General features: G+C 42.1%; 2 protein-coding genes across 2 annotated transcripts in view; both read left to right on the forward strand.

The window, feature by feature from the left end:
- Positions 1-6,712, forward strand: part of LOC117546736 (collagen alpha-1(XXVIII) chain-like) — a 38,774-nt gene extending 32,062 nt beyond the window's left edge. The window contains 11 exon segments of the mRNA XM_034217093.1: positions 340-408; positions 758-826; positions 1,639-1,707; positions 1,818-1,886; positions 1,979-2,059; positions 2,207-2,242; positions 2,541-2,577; positions 2,690-3,247; positions 3,557-3,981; positions 4,055-4,244; positions 5,525-6,712. Of these exon segments, the coding sequence (XP_034072984.1) occupies positions 340-408; positions 758-826; positions 1,639-1,707; positions 1,818-1,886; positions 1,979-2,059; positions 2,207-2,242; positions 2,541-2,577; positions 2,690-3,247; positions 3,557-3,981; positions 4,055-4,244; positions 5,525-5,715 (1,794 nt within the window). The 3' untranslated portion in view covers positions 5,716-6,712.
- A 2,278-nt stretch (positions 6,713-8,990) lies between these two features.
- Positions 8,991-13,889, forward strand: LOC117546735 (kelch-like protein 41b). The gene is made up of 6 exons (XM_034217092.1): positions 8,991-10,206; positions 11,020-11,177; positions 11,566-11,673; positions 12,454-12,639; positions 13,254-13,400; positions 13,483-13,889. The coding sequence occupies exons 1-6, from the start codon at positions 9,100-9,102 to the stop codon at positions 13,592-13,594; spliced, it is 1,818 nt and encodes a 605-aa protein (XP_034072983.1). The 5' UTR covers positions 8,991-9,099; the 3' UTR covers positions 13,595-13,889.
- Positions 13,890-14,461: the final 572 nt, after the last annotated feature.

Genomic DNA, 14,461 nt, shown 5'->3' on the forward strand with positions numbered 1-14,461 from the left:
ATATATTACCCACATTTCATTAGTAATGCGTTACATTACTTCGTTACAGCAAAAAGTAATATATTACTGTAACTCCGTTACTTTTGTAACGCGTTACACCCACAACTGGTGGGGGGGGGCCGCAACTTCCAACAGGAGTCATTTGGGGGGGCTCTTGGGAAAAAAGGTTGGGAACCCCTGCGTAATCTATGCAAGTTTCCTATCAAAATTACTATTCCTTTAATAATTTCACCATCTCTCAAGGTGTCCGTGGAAATGCTAAAACTTCAAAGTAATCTTTAAATTTCGCATTTTGAATGTAAGCCTGTTTTAAGATTGTATTCTACCTCCATGTTATAGGGCCCTCCTGGTCTGCCTGGACTCACAGGAGAACCCGGACAGGAAGGAGTGGGAATCCCTGGACCGAAGGTGAGATAAAATGATTTTTGTAAAGTTAGTGCAAGTTTTGGACTAATGGGAAAGTGTGATGTATTAGCCTTTATAAAACAAATGGTTCTTTAGGAGGACAATACACAGTGTAATATATTGTGCTAATACTTTGGCAAAATGAACCTCTGCAGTGAAAAGCAATTGCCAAAGATACATTTGAACATTCTTTGAGTGAAAGTATCATCCCAGTGAAGGATGTGGTCATTTGTTTGAGAAAACTAATTAAAGGGAAATATTTCACACAGCACAGGAGTTAATTTGTTGATGGATTTTAAATTGCTGTGTTGTAAGTGTTACACATATCTTCACTGTGTTTTCTCTCCTGCAGGGGGATGTCGGTTACCGAGGGTTGCCAGGTTTGTCAGGACCTCTGGGCGAGGGCCTCCAAGGACCTCCGGTACCGCAGCAATTTCTACTTTTCAGATTTGACAGTTTTTTTAATTAAAATTATTTCCATTTCAACTTTACATCCACCTTTTAAAACTCATAAAATACTGTTTGTATTCTGTTTCTGCTAAAGTGAGTCAAGGCCAACACACAGGGGTCTTATATATTCTACAGCTGACAGTTCATTTGTTCATGGCATTTATCATGATTCTCCCGCAGCACATATTAATGCAGAGCGTGAATCTCCACAGACATGTGTGTGTTATGAGAAGCAGGCCTAGTCAGCTGAAATCTGGGAAATCAGAACAACACACAAATGAGTTCTACATTTGTTCAAGAAAGAGGAATTAGTGGTTACACATGTGTGATATATCGCTGGTGTGGCCTCTAACACACTCTAACAAGTTCAAGTTGTATTTATAAAGAAAGAAAATGTGCCTTTTTATTACAAAACAGCAAAAACTGGACTGTTGCCTGCATGCAACTATAGCAAGCTCAAATGTCATTTGACGACAGATTAAAAACCTAAGTTCAAATGTTTGTTATACCTATAGTGAAACTAGCTGTTGAGACAATTTACTCTTTAGGTAAATGTGTACTGAGGCAATACATTAGGTGACATGCAGGGTCATTCTCTCATAGAAAGCTGGGGGTATTTTTGAAAGAATATGTTGCCTAACCAAGCTTTTCAGACACAGAGGTCAATAGAGCCTAATACAAATGGGGTATATGTGGTCGAATGTTAATGGAAATTGTATAAAATAAGGAAAATTGAATGAAGTCCATTCCAATATGACCCTGAATGTATCCTCTGTACTGCAGGGTAACGCTGGGCGGCCTGGCCCCTCAGGGCCGACAGGGCCACAAGGACAAGGAGTTCAGGGACCAAAGGTAAGCTATTGTTTATCCTTACAAATAGAAATCAGTGTATTTCTAATGTTAATCTGAGAGGTCTCTAACTACCATGCACACAGAGAAGGTAACTCATGTGTTTGTTTCAGGGGGAGCTGGGGTCCCAGGGTGTGACGGGCCCGAGGGGGCTGCCTGGAGAAGGCTTTCCTGGAGCTAAAGTGAGTCACCATGTGGTCCAGGAGCACTGCTGTGGGTTTCTATGCACTTATATGTTCTGACTGCTGATATTATGCTTTCTAATGTGTGACAGGGTGACCGTGGATCTGGAGGGGAGAGGGGGCTGAAGGGAATCAAAGGAGAGCTGGGAGACCCTGGAAACGCAGGGCAGCCTGTGAGTGACCCTCAATATCATCAATATGTCCATTTACTCTGATTGCTTTGAGATAAGTATGCTCTTAGCCTTTTGTCTCGTAAATGGAATTTAAAATGTGTGGAAACAAATGTGAGAGTATTATAACTACTTTTTGTCTCCTCTCAGGGCCACTCTGGTGTCAAAGGTGAAGCCGGCCTCACTGTGAGTCTCTATTTTTTCTATGCTTTCTCCAGTAACATAATGTTAGTACGTTTACGCCTCTTTGGGAGTATTGTAGTTTTTGTGACAGTGTTAGTTAGATTAGATTAATTTTTGTCATACGCTTTCTTTCAACTGAAAACATTGCGTGTTCAAATTAGATTTTTATGGTAAACTGAAGTATTAAGTGTTAATAATATTGCTATTCTTACAAAAGTAAAGGGTGAATGACTCGGTCGAACATTGAGTTTCAGTTTATTTTTATTCCTACACTCAAACTGCATTGGTGTATTTGTTTCAGAGGGACGACATCATTCGGATGATCAAAGAGATCTGTGGTAAAGTCATTTCTGAATCTAAGCCACTGTTTGATCTTATCTGTAAATCATTAGCTCCGATTCCACAGCGTAAACTCTTCCTCCATGATCTCATATGTTGATGTGCTTCCAGGATGTGGGATCAAGTGTAAGGAGAGGCCCATGGAGCTGGTGTTTGTCATTGACAGCTCAGAGAGCGTGGGCCCGGATAACTTTGAGATCATCAAGGACTTTGTGGCGGCGCTGGTGGACCGCGTCACGGTGGGACGCAACGCCACCAGGATCGGCCTGGTGCTGTACAGCCTGGAGGTGAAGCTGGTGTTCAACCTGGCGCGCTACACCACCAAGCAGGACATCAAGCAGGCCATCAGGAACATCCCGTACATGGGAGAGGGCACTTACACCGGGACAGCCATCCGTAAAGCCACCCAGGACGCGTTCTACAGCTCCCGTGTGGGGGTCAGCAAAGTGGCCATCGTGATCACTGACGGGCAGACGGACAAGCGGGAGCCGGTGAAGCTGGATCTGGCCGTACGAGAAGCTCACGCCGCCAATATCGAGATGTTCGCTCTGGGGATTGTGAACACCTCAGACCCAACACAGGCCGAATTCATGAGAGAGCTCAATCTGATCGCCTCGGACCCCGACACCGAGCACATGTTCCTCATCGACGACTTCAACACTTTGCCAGGTTAGAGAAATGTGTCTTTGTCGGTGTGTCAGTGTTATATTCCTCGTTTTTTGAGGGATATGAGCTTAATACATTCAATGGTATTTAAAAATGCCAGTACCCAAATGCTTAAGATAGTTTAAATTATTAAACTGGCAATCCATCCAATAGCTGTTGAGATATTTTGATCTGGACTTAAATGGTGGACTTACCAACAGATCCCTCCCCAGAACCATGCTGCTATTACAGTATATCCCAATAGGTGTAGAATCTGTCGAGACAACACTTCCTGTATCTCTGACCTCTCCTCTCTCTCTGTCTTTGTCTTAGCGCTGGAATCCAAGTTGGTCAGCCAGTTCTGTGAGGATGAGAATGGAGCCCTGATATATAACAGAATAACAAATGGCTACAACGGCCATGGGAACAACGGATACGGGAACGGAAACAACGGGAAGTACGCCATTGGAGGATATCCCTTCAGGCCTTCCACTGAGCAGCAGGTTCAGAGCGGCCGTAACACTGGCACCAACACAGGGGTCCAGGTAGACTCCAAACAGCAGGGCAGCTCAGGGTCCAGCACAGGGTCCAGCACAGGGTCCAGCACAGGGTCCAGCACAGGGTCCAGCACAGGGTCCAGCACAGGGTCCAACACAGGGTCCAGCACAGGGTCCAGCACAGGGTCCAACACAGGGTCCAGCACAGGGTCCAGCACAGGGTCCAACACAGGGTCCAGCAAAGGATCCAGCACAGGACATGTAAGGAACATACATTTATAATTATATGTAATTAACATTATGAAGCTGTTAACAACGGTTTTGTCCCTCTCAGGGAGGAGGAAGTCAGTATGTGTTGACTGGAAACGAGCGTGGGGACACATTTAACCGCAACACCTCAGAGGAAGAGGAATCCTCCAGTACGAGAGGCTCCTCCTCCTCATCTTCATCATCTTCTTCCTCAAGAACAACCATATCATCCTCGGGTGTGTCCATAGAGCGCGTAAAGCCAGCGCTTCCCAAAGGTACAGATGCTTTTCCATCATTCTCTCGCACAGCCAGTGCACGCAGAGACATGACACACTAACATACCTGTGCACAAAAGAGAGCGCTCGTCCAAAACAATTATTTGTAATTACAGAATAACAGTAGCAACAAATGAAAAGGAGTGAAGAAACTTCCTGTTGTTGACTCCTCAGGCAGCAGGAATACAATAAATCATTCCTTTAGCTTTATAATTATAATCAAACAAGCGATGTGTTATAATCATAGCGTGCACATGAGTGTTTTTAACTGCATCATTCCTGAGACAAACATTTTAATGATTGAATATAAACTGCACTTGTGGTTGAATTCAAACCCCTATCCCTACTGCATTTCAAAGGTTCAACTAGACTAAAAAACCACATTGGCTATCCTTCCAATATACTCATGATGTTCTTTTCCTGGCTGTTCGTGATACAGTCAACTGGAAAATCAGAGAGCTGGAACTAATTTCCAAGTGAGGAGAGATTGTCTTTGGCGTTCCTCTGAATCATTGGTTCAGATAACTTTGAGCTGCCGTTCAACATGCTCCTCCTGACACAGAGACTGAGATATGACTAACACCCAGACTTCAGGTAAGCTCATCTTTTGCACGAAGCATAAGGAATCATTGACCATGAGTTCTGGGTCAATTAAATAACTTAATTCTTTACAATTATAAAACGTGATTGACAGTCTTCTGGAAGATTTCAACAGGTAATTCAACAGTAACAGTATTAGTAAGTGCATCTATAAAATACATTAGGAATTTCTGCTTTATTGTTATCGGTGTCATATGGACACTTTTCAGTTACTCCCTGATAAATCATACATTACTACAGAAACGCACGATGACTAATGGAAAAGCCGTTTGTGCGATGGGCGTTCTTTCTCTGCCCAACGGCGGTGTGTTTTAATATGTTCAGATTTATGAGCTCGTTTTATGAACCTCAAACTGTAAGGTTATTGTCTACCGACGGCCCCTGGGAAGAAAACCACTGTGAGAAAAATACTCGAGACAAGAAATATGAATGTTTAAAGTACAATAGTGTGTGTGTGTGTGTGTGTGTGGGTGTGGCTCCTACTGTATGTAGGTGAGAGGGGGGGGGGCATGTCTGTGCCTAATCTGCCCATGATGCATGTGGTAGCAGGGGACTCTGCGGTTATGATAAGTGCTTTCTGATTGACACTCAGTAATGAGGTCTACAGGTGAGGAGCAGAGAGGCCAATTATTTTTGATGCAGTGAGAATGATTTGCTAGACTCTGCTCGTCTTCCTGCAGAGAGAGTGCCGCTGGACCCTCGCTGCGGCCTGGTTCTGGACCAGGGCACGTGTCGAGACTACAACATCCGCTGGTACTACGACAAGCAGGCCAACGCCTGCGCACAGTTCTGGTACGGGGGCTGCAACGGCAACAAGAACCGCTTTGACACGGAGGACGAGTGCAAGAGGACGTGTGTGATCATCGCCTGATATCTGGTGACTCATCCCTTCAATGTTAACGCACACCTAGCCTGTCATACAGAGATGAGGACATAAGAATGGTATTGGTTCAAAAGTACTGACTTTTATGTTTTTTTTGAGGATGTTGAGTGAAGGCATCTGCCAAACATCTGCTGTAGGAGAGGCAGCTAACACCAGCTATTTTTCATAGGGTTGTGTAGTTTCTGCATAATCCTCCGGCATTTACATTTACACTGATGTTCTATATCCCTGTTACAATTAAGTCTGTGGGCCTCTTCCTGTTTAACTCATTGTAAAATCATCTTCCTGTAATTATAGTGAAAGAGATCCCATTTTGACAGATACCTCCGTTGTTTTTTATCTCAGCATCTAACGCAGGAGATAGTCCAGCGCTCCTACTCAGGAATACAGATGAGCTTCACTGTGTGTTCTATTTCCAGGGATCCCCACACCTCTCGGACATGATCATGTTTGTGAGTGCTGCAAAGATTGTGAAAAAAATGACTGACCAGTAAATCCTCTGGTACCAGAAATCAATGTGCCACAATAGTGTAGTGTAGCCGTTCATTTCTTTACTCCAAAAAATGTAGGTCCTTTTTAGTGCATAACCGCAAGAGCCAATAACACACAAATGAAGCCTCTCATTACTTATATCAATAACATGTATGTTGTCCTTTTATATAATTGACTGGTGCTCTGTAACTTCATGGAATAACTGTGCATTTGAATGTGTTTTGTTTGTTGAATTAAAATGTGATTTTTTAAAATGTTTTTTTACTTATTACTGCTTATATTTGTTAAAGCAGTAAACTGATCGACGGACACACACATACACACTGCCCTCTACTGGGTAACACATGCTCATGTCACTGAAGTGTTACCACAGTACAACATACTATGACTGCACTTCCATGGTTGGTGTGTCACTATAATACCCATCTGTACTGTGTACATCCATATTGTACTGTTACATGTTCAACATTTGATGTCAAACATTCTAAATAAATCTGATCCAAACTAATACAGTATGTGCAAAAGCTCATTCATATTAAGGGACCGTATGACAATTATTTGAAATACATTTAACATGATAACAGCTATATAAAAAGTAAGACTGTATTATGATCCAAGTGTATTCCAATGGTTTTACTGTTGTGTTTATTGATACGAGACATGTTGATTGTGGCTGTTCAATGTTTGATATTTTTATAATCCGATCAGTTCTGTGCATGCATTTTCAGTTCATGGACAATTTGACGATCAGCCAAATTGTAACCAACCAAGACCCTGAATGTAAGTATATTATTAATCCGATTAAACTAAATTGGAGTGTTTGGAATGAGATCTTACCATTATCGTATTCATCTTAAATGTCCAACCAAGGACGGAAAATCATTGTTTACCCAGCTATAATGAAACATTACATTACACCAATGCAGTAAATCGCATTAAATCACAGCCATTTTACAATGAATCCAACACTAACAGCATATATTCTATGCAGAAAGGTTTAGATTAATGCAGTAGAACAAATAGATAATGGTGGACCCAATGAATTTGACAGCAAAGAGGTGAAATATGTCTTCATCAGCAACATAGGGTTCACCCCGATCATTTACATACAGTCCCTAAATATTTTACAAAAATCAATAGAAAACGTTTCTTTACCCATCAGACAATCTGCTCTCCCCTTCTGCTTAAATTACCCGTTAGACACTCCTTGACAAGTGGCGTAGTCTGATCTATCTTTAGTGCTGCCCACGGGAGAAATGTTACCTAACTCTACACACTCCTCACACTTTATCAGGCCACAGAAACAAGACTCAACAATAGAAGATCCTATTGATCCAGACACATCAGTGATTGCCTTTTGTCTGTAAGCAAATTGACACCATTTATTTTTAATAGTAAATATTTTCAGCACTCACATTACTGATTGAGGTACACACACACACAACCAACCACACAGCTGGAATCCCCACAGGGAAAAGGAAGATTCATGCTGATTGGTGGACAGAAGTGTGTGTGTGTGTGTGTGTGTGTGTGTGTGTGTGTGTGTGTGTGTGTGTGTGTGTGTGTGTGTGTGTGTGTGTGTGTGTGTGTGTGTGTGTGTGTGTGTGTGTGTGTGTGTGTGTGTGTGTGTGTGTGTGTGTGTGTGTGTGGTGTGTGTGTGTGTGTGTGTGTGTGTGTGTGTGTGTGTGTGTGTGTGTGTGTGTGTGTGTGTGTGTGTGCGTGTGTGTGTGTGTGTGTGTGTGTGTGTGTGTGTGTGTGTGTGTGTGTGTGTGTGTGTGTGTGTGTGTGTGTGTGTGTGGCTCTCACCTGTTTTTGTCAGCTGCTACACACACACTTTACTGGTCCATTTTTAGCACAATGTTTGTGTGCTCTTCAATCTCACTTAAATAATGCCATGCTGTGAAAAGATAAGAAAAAACGAGAGTGGATTTTGTTTTGACTTGTAAATTTGAAATGTAGCAAATGATTCAGCGAAGGAACAAACTGTGAAGTGCTAGAAGATATTATAGAGGTAAAAGCAAACATTTCAACTTGACTTTAAAAATTAGATGATTTGTGGACTTTAAGTGTCGAAAAACACATCCTTTAGCAACCATTTAGATCACGCTTCGGCCTTTAAAGAAAAATACCCAATTTGCTGATTCAAATGTGGTATCTGCTGCTTTTCTTTTTTATGACTGTAAATGGAAAGTTTGGGACATATTAAATGTTGGTTGATATAACAAGATGATAAATTAGGCTAAGTAAAGTACTTAATAAAAGGAATGGTTGTAATTGTATCAGTGACAGTAATAGGGACGTAATGATGGATACTATCTGTCTCGGTTGCTTAGTCCCGATATATGAATTGCAAAGTAAAGACTAAATCAGTTGTTTGGCTGTTTCAGACTGAATAAAGGAAGTAAATAAATGAATGAATGAAAATCGGATTTAAATGAAAGGATGATCTCATTCATATATTTTTGAAAGTGACAGCGTCTGCTCTAAACCACCTCTCGGTCATATGTGCAGCTTGTGGCGAGCTATTCAAGGGTTTTGACAGCATTGTTTCTACTGTTAGTCGGCCATATGACACTTTGGGAGCTGAATCATGATGGCAGATCCCCAGCCTGAGCAGCCAGTTGCTTCTTTCAGTCTGTGACAGCAGCTGCTCGAGCCGAGGCCTGTAGTGTGCCGTGACTTGGCCCAGTCAGATTCCACTAAAGCTGAAGGAGGCAGGGGGCAGAGGGAGCTATATTTAGAGGGGGACGGGATTGAATTGCAGGGTCTTCACTCGGGGACCCTTTTCTCTGCTCTCCCTTTTCCAGCCAGGACCGACTGCCAAAAGGACCTGTGGCCGCCGTCTCCTTCCTCTCTCCACAGACCCCCCAGTGACACACCATGGACCCCAACGCCATCAAGGAAGAGCTGCGCCTGTTTCAGAGCACCCTGCTTCAGGATGGGCTGAAGGAGCTGCTTAACGAGAACAAGTTTGTGGACTGCACCCTGAAGGTAGGCGACAGAAGCTTCCCCTGCCATCGGCTCATCATGGCCGCCTGCAGCCCGTACTTCAGGGATATCTTCTTCACAGAGGATGGGAAAGAGGTGGAAAACACCAAGGAGGTGGTCCTGGAGGAAGTCAATCCTTCCATCCTGGATATGGTCATTCAGTACCTCTACTCAGCCGAGATTGACCTCACCGATGACAATGTCCAGGATATAATTGCTGTGGCCAACAGATTCCAGATCCCTTCTGTCTTTACAGTCTGTGTAAACTACCTTCTCAAGAAGTTGTCTCTGGGAAACTGCTTGGCGATCTTCAGGATGGGCCTGGTGATCAGCTGTCCGAGACTCGCTGTGGCCGCACGCAACTACGTCGCAGACCGTTTCGAACTCCTTTACAACAAAGATGAGTTCCTCAAGCTTGCGGCCCACGAACTGTTCGCAGTCATCGGTGGAGACTCATTAAATGTGGCGAAGGAGGAGCTGGTGTTTGAGGCGGTCATGGCATGGGTACGTTATGACAAAGAGCGAGTCAAGGTCCTGAAGGATGCTTTCAACTGCATCCGCTTCCGCCTGCTACCGGAGAAGTACTTCCAAGACAAAGTAGAGTCCGATGATATCATCAAGGCGGACCCGGAGCTCCAGAAGACGCTCCAGGTCATCAGCGATGCCTTCAAGGGAAAACTTCCAGAGACACCCACGAAGAAGGAGGGGGAGGAAGGTGCTGGCGTGGAAGGAGAGGAGGAGGAAAGCCCCTTCCCAGGTTTCCTGAATGACAACCGAAGACAAGGCATGTACGGACGCGAATTCATCGTCATGATTAATGATACCGCATCGGTGGCGTATGATGTCAACGAGAACGAGTGCTTCCTGGCGGCCATGTCGGAGCAGGTGCCACGTAACCACGTCAGCCTGGCGTCACAGAAGAACCAGCTCTACGTCATTGGAGGAGTGTTTGTGGATGAGGAAAACAAAGATCTACCCCTCCAATGTTACTTTTTCCTGGTAACCAGGCTTTTCTTTCATGTGATACTAAAAAGAATTAGGAAATATTTTGACACTTTTGGAAATATTCGTATTCACTTTCTTTCAGATGGGAACACACTACTGTCTTATCTAGGAGTTACAATAATATGAAGCTTGTAGACCGCTTGCTTAGCTAACCAAAAGTGCTGGTAGCAGAGAGCAACAGCTAGCATGTCATGGCTCAGTCAGTTTTACATTTTTTATTTATCAAACAGATATATAATCAGGATAAAAATAAATTAATAAGCTACAACTGTAAGTCTGCTCTACGAAATAATTGTGTTTAACTTTATTTAGAGTAGGGCTAGCTATTTCCTCCTGCCACCAGTCTTTGAGCTAATCTAAGCTAACCACCTGCTGGCTATATTTACTATTTATTGTAAAGACATGATGGTGGTATAAATATTCTCTTCAAACTCTTGGCAAGAAATCTAATTCTTAAATTACCATGTCCAACTAATCTTGATAAAACACAGTTTGTAGTTTCTTAGAAGATTGTGAGTTTTCACGAAAAAACTCACAAACAGTCCTACTTAACCATCTAAAACGGCTTTGCCTTTTAAATGACCCTTAGAATGACTGGGATAGTTACATCTTCTGAAAACAATAGATGTATCTTGTTGCTTATCAGGCCTAACTGACACAGATACTTAAAGGTTTGTTAAAGGCTTTAATACATACAGTTGAAAGCATATTCGATACACTACAGTATGATGATCCATTCCTGTCTTCACCAGGACATGTAGACACAGACAATGGGTGCTAAGAGGTCATTTTAATGTATTTCCACAGTTGGATCCCCTCATCTCTGAATGGGTCGCCCTGCCACCCATGCCTTCTCCAAGATGCCTCTTCAACATCGGAGAGAGCGACAACCTGCTGTTCGCCGTGGCAGGAAAAGACCTCCAGAGCAACGAGTCGCTGGACACTGTCATGTGCTTCGATATTGAGTTAGTTCTGAAGCATTGTTTGATTTTTTTCTCTATTTGTCACCCTGCCTTTCACTTTGTTGAGTTTCAAGGTGATAATTAACTTCAGGAAAGTTGACAATATTGCTTCCTTTAAAAATATAAAATATATATATATATGGTGTTAATTTATTTTTAAATCGTGTTTTGTTGTGATCTCACCTGCTTAATTGGTTCCTTCAATAATCTTAGCGCTTTTTTTTCTTGAAGTTTAACAATTTTTGGAACTTTTAATCTTTATCACAAAAATAGATTGATTTGGCTATGTTAAAAACACCCATGTAACAATTAAGCATTTCGTATTACGAGCAGCATAATATCAATGCACAACTAAATTGTAAAAGTGTAACTTTAAATATGAATTTTTCAGGAAGATGAAGTGGAGTGAGACCAAAAAGCTTCCTCTGAAGATCCACGGCCATGCTGTCATCTCCCACAAAGGACTGGTCTACTGCATTGGTGGAAAGACTGACGACAAGTGAGTGTATATATGTGTGTGTGTGTGTCTGTGTGTGTGTGTCTGTGCATGTGACCTTACTCTGTGAGCCGCAGCTGTTTGTGGTTCATCATACTGCCAGACTGCAGGGCTGCATGGCACTTCATTCATAGACAGCAATTAGCCTGCTACAGTGTAATCTATGTGAAATATTACCATAATAGAAAATAATGATCCTGTTGTTGATTAATGCAGTGATATTAAAGGCTCTGCAGAACCACTGAACACAACATGTCTGTAATCTTAGCTGTTTCCATTACGCTCAGCAGTGATACATGAACAGCAAAGTATTTAACACTGTATCTAATAATAAGCTAGTGTGCATGTCTGAAGAAAACACCTTAATTAAAAGAAACTCCAAATATACATAGTTAGACACTTAAATATACCAACATATAAAGTAAATACATTCATAAACTCCCATCAGCAGGAAAAAGCAAGCATAGAAGTAATTATAAAGATGAACAACCATATCCTGTCTGAGGTTGTTTGCTCCAGTTTTCATTTCAATCTTGAACTTTTCCAAATTTACATAATTTGGGGCATTCCAAAAAAGACCACCCTTAATCTTTCTACAGCAAAGGGCACTTTATTTCTTACTACGAAATTATGATTAAATAGTTTTGGTATTTTATCCTTTTATGAAAACCAAATTCTCTCAAGCTGGTACAACATACACATATTCAGAAAAAAGGTGAAATAAAATCACATTAACAAAGAATGCATTCGAAATAAACCTTATTTCCTACTTTTTCTCCACAGCAAAGCCCTGAGCAAGGTGTTTGTGTACAACCACAAGCAGGCAGAGTGGAGGGAGATGGCGTCCATGACGACCCCCAGAGCCATGTTCGGGTCCGTTGTCCACAACAACCAGATCTTGGTGGCTGGGGGGGTCAACGAGGAGGGGCTCATCGCTTCATGTGAAGCCTACGACTTTGCAGCAAACAAGTACGATTCGGGTTGAAACTGGTCTTAGTTGAGGAATTGTGTTGAAAATCATATATATTTCCTCAGACTAAATTCTCTCAGAGCCAACCATGGAGCCTCAAAGTTACAAAATACACTTATATAATATTTTAACTTAAATGCCATTGTTTAGTAATAAACCCTTTAGCTTGCTAGCTAGGTTAGTACAGGTGCAGTCAATTGATGTCAAAGGTATTCCTAGTGAACTTTTTTATTTACATTAGCCTCTACTAGGTGGATTCCGAATGCTTTTTGACATTGTTGATAGCTACCAGGAGCTAACTAATTATTTAAGTAACATCTTTTATTTGAGCTCGCTAGCTAAAGAATAGCAGAGGGGACTTAATTATCTAAGAATCATTATCTGTCATTTAAACCACAAATTGACATGAAGGGAAACACCACAATAAAATCAAGACATCTATATTTATTTTTCATCATCTATTTAAGAATGTCTTGTTTATTTATTTAATATTTAGCTTTTCTGGCTCCCAAATACGACACCTTACCTTATCTCAGCCACACAAAAAATGAAATTGCTCCGTGGTACAGCTCCATCTCACGCCTGACCTTCTCCTCATGGTGCTTCTCCTCAGGTGGGAGCCCTACACTGAGTTCCCCCAGGAGAGGAGCTCTGTCAACCTGCTGAGTAACGGTGGCTCGCTGTACGCTGTGGGCGGCTTCGCCATGGTTCAGAACGAGGACAAAGAGGTGGCTCCCACTGAGGTCACTGACGTCTGGCAGTAAGTCTTCTCAAGTTATGGGACCAGAGTTGACATGTTTTTCTTGGTTGCATCTGGAGATCTGACTGTGTTGTCTTGTTAGGTATGAGGAGGATAAGAAGCAGTGGAGCGGGATGCTGAGGGAGATGCGCTACGCTGCCGGCTCCTCCTGTGTGTCCATGAGCCTCAACGCTGCCAGGATGCCCAAACTGTAGACAGAAGCACTTTCTTCCTTCCTTTCTTTCTAACCCCCCACCAACACCTCCTGACACCCGCCACATCCCCCAGCGCTGCCTCCGAGTCGTCTCATCCTCTGCACTCACATTTCTGTGTCGAGTTCACCTTTGACATTCACTTTTCTTTACTATAAACACTCAGTTTCTCTTGAAAGACTGCACTATCCCCACAGTATTAAAAAAAAAAAAAGACATCATAATTAAGATTGATCTATAGAACTCTGTTTACACCATTTCTAGCATTTCTTTTGTAAAATAAACATTTGTAAACTTCTGCTTCTTTTTCTGATTCGTGTGATCAGAGAAGGGACACGTCGAGGGAGCGAGAGAAGATGTATTTGTAGCTTCTTTGTAGCGTCAGGTAAACAGAGAAGTGGAACTGGGTTAATAGCAGGTGAAGTGTTGACATTTAAACACTACAAAATAATCTTCAAACATGTCACACCTTCATTTGTGTCAGCATGTCCATGAGTTACTTCACTGCATGTTCGAGAAATGGAACCATGAAACGTGAGTGGAGAAGTTAAAGTATGTCTCCACAGTTTCGCCTCTCACTGACCTTTAATACATTCACACTGACTCATTGTCATATCGTTGATTTAACACTTACATTACCAGGTGATGGCACAGGATGTTGAAGGATTTCTCACCACATTTAGACAATCATTGTTCACAAATATTTGTACAACTGGTGTGTTAAGGAGGATAATTAACTCTAGAAATGTAAGGTAATATAATTTCACTTTCTTCTACCTTGTTTGACTGAAAGTCGAACTGTGCTGGTCTATGTTTGAAACTCGATCAAGAGATTTGAAATAGCTGAAATACAGTTAATGAAATCAAATG

This window comes from Gymnodraco acuticeps, unplaced genomic scaffold (genome assembly GCF_902827175.1).
Source record: "Gymnodraco acuticeps unplaced genomic scaffold, fGymAcu1.1, whole genome shotgun sequence".
Lineage (NCBI taxonomy): Eukaryota > Metazoa > Chordata > Actinopteri > Perciformes > Bathydraconidae > Gymnodraco > Gymnodraco acuticeps.

What these genes read in the sequence shown, in the direction of transcription:
- LOC117546735 (XM_034217092.1), top strand. Translation starts at nt 9,100, where the DNA reads ATGGACCCCAACGCCATCAAGGAAGAGCTGCGCCTGTTTCAGAGCACC. An exon ending in GTCATGTGCTTCGATATTGA is followed by an intron (nt 11,178 to 11,565) that starts GTTAGTTCTGAA and finishes TGAATTTTTCAG; the next exon opens with GAAGATGAAGTGGAGTGAGA. An exon ending in TACGACTTTGCAGCAAACAA is followed by an intron (nt 12,640 to 13,253) that starts GTACGATTCGGG and finishes GCTTCTCCTCAG; the next exon opens with GTGGGAGCCCTACACTGAGT.